Raw genomic sequence first — 4,829 nt, 5'->3', positions numbered from 1 at the left:
CAATTTTTGCTTGGTATACGATTTACTGTTCTTAAAGATTGTCAATCACTTAACGTTCACAAAACCACAGGTAGCACGATGGTTCGAAGTGCTACAGGAGTTAGGGATGGGGGCTCGTATGGCGCACGTGGACACGTTGAGCAGAGTCCACGAGGGCCAAAAAGACGACATCAGCTCAGTTGAGGCCGATCTGTCAAAAGGGTTGGACTGTTAGATACTAAAATAATTTAATTTAACATAAATAAGCTAGAACTCATCAGAAGCAAGATGTTTTGTATATATGTATATGTTACGGGGAAAGTACGAAAATCGGGTAATGTGAATACTACATATGCCTATTGGAAAAGTAAAAATATTATTTGTAAAACGTTTATTTTGTACATTATCTGGCTAATTTATACACTATTTACCTAAAATAATACAATACGATAAAATATCAATAAATTGTACTATAATATAATATTTAAGTACATCATGACAAAACGTGTAAACGATTGTGTTTTTGTACCTATACCTAATTTTAAACTCCAGTACCTACGGTGCTATCGGTTTTCGTGTTCACATGTTCCTTCAGCTCGTCAAAGTTATCACTCTGTTTAATAAAATGTAATCTCAAAAAGAGATATTTTATGAGAGTTTCACGAAGTTAATTAATGAAAACAATAAGAATTCGGTGTATGTAACGGAATCAAAATATTATTACATTTTATCAGAAATTAAAAACGTGAAATTAACATGGAAAAAATATGAAATACTGAAATTTCTAATCATAATTTGCCACCCGAATTTGAAGTGTTCCAATAAATAACTATACCTATTTAATTTTTCAATTTTTTTATATATACAGGGTGATTCTTTTATCGTTGAACACTCATTATCTCGAAAAGTATTAACTTTTTTAGATTTTTTTTTTTTTTTTAATTTTAGTTTTATGTATTTCTACATTTGTATAAATGTTTTATATTTTTCACCCTTATATTAATTAGGTAAACTACTATCAACTTTTGATTTTCAAATGGTAACCTATACTTAAAATTTCATAAATTAATAATGCTATTTTTTTTATGAATTATCACGTTTAAATTTTCATTTTTCGTTAATCCGTTGATGAGATATCGTTCTTCAAAGTTGAGTTGTTCTGGGAGGTATTGTGTGTAAAGTAAATATTGTGTGTATCTCGTCAGTAGATACCGCAGTTATTACGATTTTTATGCCCCAGGGCAAAAGGTATTACATTTTAAAATCAATTCAAGTAGGCGCAGTAAGGATGAATTGTGCCCCTAAATGTATTGTATAATATCCATTTGCTTGGGTGTCCGCCGTTCGCCCCACGGAAGGTGATTTCGCCCCACGGAAGGTGATTTCGCCACTGGTCATAATAATACTTATCGTTTATAAAGACCAGAAGTTAAAAGTAATAAATTCCTTATCGTTTGAACCCAAGGTATAATAGTGATAATCATTGTACCTACTCGCTTCCGCTACAATAACTTATTGTCATAATGTCATATTTTAAGTAATTGGACCATTAGTGTCACATGCGCAATACTCGCGTGTAATCCCCTCGACCCCATTAAATACCTATTAAGTATGGAGTACGGACAATTTGTGACAAGTGACAACGGACACACAACAATCATAGATAATATAAGAATGGATAGGACATAAGAACTTATCACATGAAAATTTAGTGATACTATTTTAAGGTTATATGGGGCGAATATTGATGTGATAATTGATAAATAATAATGAATATTAAATAACATAATTTTATTTTGTTAAAATATTATTTTCCAATTTCCATTTTCCAGGTACAGGTGGCAAAACAATCAAAATACAAACTGACAAATATCTAAATATAACTGACTATCATATTTATTCATTATTATTTAATAAAACAGTTTTGCACATAACCTCAAAAAGCCTCATATTGTCTTTCTCTCTTTACTTTCTCTCTTCCCCAAAAAAGCACACGGCCTCATATGGAACTGGTATAGGCATGTCCTATCCATTCTTATATTATCTATGACAACAATACGATGATGTCTGATTAGACTGGTTTGCGATTAGGTATTAACAGATACGAGCGTCTAGAGAGTAGAGACCATACTATTATCTATGTTATAACCTCAAATATTTTTCCAATTATTTCCCGTGTGATAAGTTTGCATGGCATATCTATTATCTATGCTAGAGACTGATAGTGCCTACTATCTTATATTGTGCTCTCTGCAATAATTGCAGCTGACATCGTGGTTCCGTGGTTATATGATATGGAAGTATACCTTATACTGGGTTAACGTTAATCACATAAAAATACGTTAGTTATTAAATAAACGGTTAAGGTTATAAGATAACTCATAATTCATAACAAACAGAATCCGTGAGTCCGTGACTCATGGTCGTAGGTATTTTATTTTTTAATATATCTAATACCCTATTGGTTCTTCTATAAAGTATAATTATTGTCTTTATTATTATTTACCACATATTGTATTTTACGTATTTTATTTAATAATTTAATACTTTAATCAAACATATATGTACCTGAATTGATTTATGACACGTGGATTGGATGCTTGGCGATTACATTTGTACAATTTATGGGTAAGTACTAAGTTTCACTAGTTGGTAGTTGCAAAAATTAAAATAAATAATACAATATGTTATTAACTTAAGACATTTTGATTTCAGTTTAATCATTTATACATAATATACTATTTTTGTTCAAATGTATACCTAACCAAGGAACACTGGTACTTACTGGATAATACATGACTTGTTATGCAATCAAATGGCATATGACAACACAGAAATATTGCAACCAACTATGATGTTCCTGCGACCTGCCAGTTATTGTAGAGTTTGTTTTGATGACGGATGATTTGAAGGATATAGGTACAGGGTGTTTTAAGTGTTTTGTCATAGACCGAGACAAGACTGGTATACAATAATTACACTTCTTGCGTTAATTTAAACTTTTATTTAGTGTGTACTTATTGTATGTGTGTACTTATACGTATCGTTCGTCCATAAACTCATCGATTCAATGATGAGTGCAGGCGATCGTAATTTTCGTTTTATTAACACTTATTATTGCATGACGTGAAATTTTAAGTTTTAAATTTGTTTATGGGTACATATTTATACATCTGGTACCTACTCATTGCATTATACAATACTGTGACAAGGTGTTGATTACTCAAAACTTCACACAATTATTTTATTTAGAACTTTTCCTACTTATATATAAAACTACTGAGAGTATCTTAAACATTTTAAAGTGTGCTACTGTAGCAATGTTATGTTAAATTACATTTTTTATCTGAGTAATCACAGAAGTTTTGGGATAAATATTGGCCCAAATATAACAAAAATTATCTGCTCCTTCCAGCACCCCAGGAAATAAATTACTAGCTCCGTGACTGGATGTCTGGGTCTACCTCGTCTCTATTAGGTACTCTGTTAAATGTAAGCTACACAGATTTGTAACTCGATAATTTTGGCTGTATGCGTTGCGATTATGCGAATCAGTCAGTCAGGACTTGTTCCCTTATATACATAATATGCAGAAGATATACCCGAGTATATAATGTAAATGTATTACCATATCGATTAAATATACTAGTAGTATATTTAATCAATAGTATTATACAGGGTGTAACAATAAGAAGACCAGAAAAAAAATTATGCTATGTTCACGTTTGACAAAATTTGCTAACATTATATGATTAGTAAACAATTTAAGATATATACTCATGTGAGCAAATTCCCTAAAATAATATTTTGAAAAACAGGGGTCTACATCATTTAATTACAAAATGTTTAAAGTACTACCAGTTAGGGATCTGTATAAGTTATATAGTATTTTATTGGTCTCCAATGCATGTAATTTAACTAAGCAAGTAAATAAAAGAGATTTTTTAGCATATGACACTACTATACTTTACACAAATAAAGAATTTGGTAAGAAATTTGTAGCTTACTTACGTCCAATTTTTTACAATTCCTCGCCTTTGGAATTAAAAAAAAAATATTGTTAACTGTAAAGAGTTGAAAAATAATAGTATGTACGTAAAGAGAATTATTAAAAATTGGTTATTAAATAAATGTGATTTTAAATCAATGTAATATTTTTGTATTAGTGATAATGTTAAAATTATGTTTTTAATGTTTTGTACTTTTTATATTCAGTTCCTTTTTTTTTGATATTTGTATTTATTTTTTAAGATTAAAATGTGTCTGTTTTTTCTTCAGATAATTTCCTTTATATAAGTTGTTAACTCTTTTGCCCCACCACAAGCATTTGCTTACTGGGGTCAAAATAATCAAATATTTTTTTCTGTGATAAATAAAAAAAAAAAACAAATAGCTCTTATAATCAGATTCACAAATTGGCTATTTTGAATTAAATCAAAAAAATTTAAATAAAATTTCGAATTTTTCATTTTTGGTATTAAAAAATAAAAATATATTTTTTTTTTTATTTCACGTGTAGCGCAAGTGTCTATAAATATTTTTTTATTTTTAGTGATTAATTCTAATTTAATTTAATTTTTTATTCTATTTCTAATTTAATTTTAATTTATGTTCTTAGCATAACTCAAATTTACTATCTGGATCTGATTCATCTGACGCCTGATTATCTAAAATATATTCAAACTCAATTGCGCCTAACGGATTATACAACTTTCCTGTATAAGTAAAAAATTCTTTCAACGGATCTAATTTTAGAATTTTGCAACGTTTCAAAAACATGAATTTAGATAAATATCCTCCGTATAGAGTATATTTTACATAGACTCGTTGCAACGAAAATGCATTTTTTT

The 4,829-nt window shown here is 29.2% G+C and overlaps 1 protein-coding gene and 1 long non-coding RNA gene across 2 annotated transcripts in view; both read left to right on the top strand.

Annotated features, from left to right (window-relative positions):
• LOC107884313 overlaps positions 1-857 on the top strand; it is a 1,537-nt gene extending 680 nt beyond the window's left edge. The window contains exon 3 of the mRNA XM_016806097.2: positions 1-857. Coding sequence (XP_016661586.1) covers positions 1-183 — 183 coding nt within the window. The 3' untranslated portion in view covers positions 184-857.
• A 1,073-nt stretch (positions 858-1,930) lies between these two features.
• LOC115034718 lies at positions 1,931-3,674 on the top strand. Its single transcript, XR_003840031.1, has 2 exons — positions 1,931-2,607; positions 2,695-3,674. It is a non-coding gene; the product is annotated as an uncharacterized LOC115034718 (long non-coding RNA).
• Positions 3,675-4,829: the final 1,155 nt, after the last annotated feature.

This window comes from Acyrthosiphon pisum, unplaced genomic scaffold, assembly GCF_005508785.2.
Source record: "Acyrthosiphon pisum isolate AL4f unplaced genomic scaffold, pea_aphid_22Mar2018_4r6ur Scaffold_20837;HRSCAF=22278, whole genome shotgun sequence".
Classification (NCBI taxonomy): domain Eukaryota; kingdom Metazoa; phylum Arthropoda; class Insecta; order Hemiptera; family Aphididae; genus Acyrthosiphon; species Acyrthosiphon pisum.
This window is presented reverse-complemented; position numbering and strand designations above follow the sequence as displayed.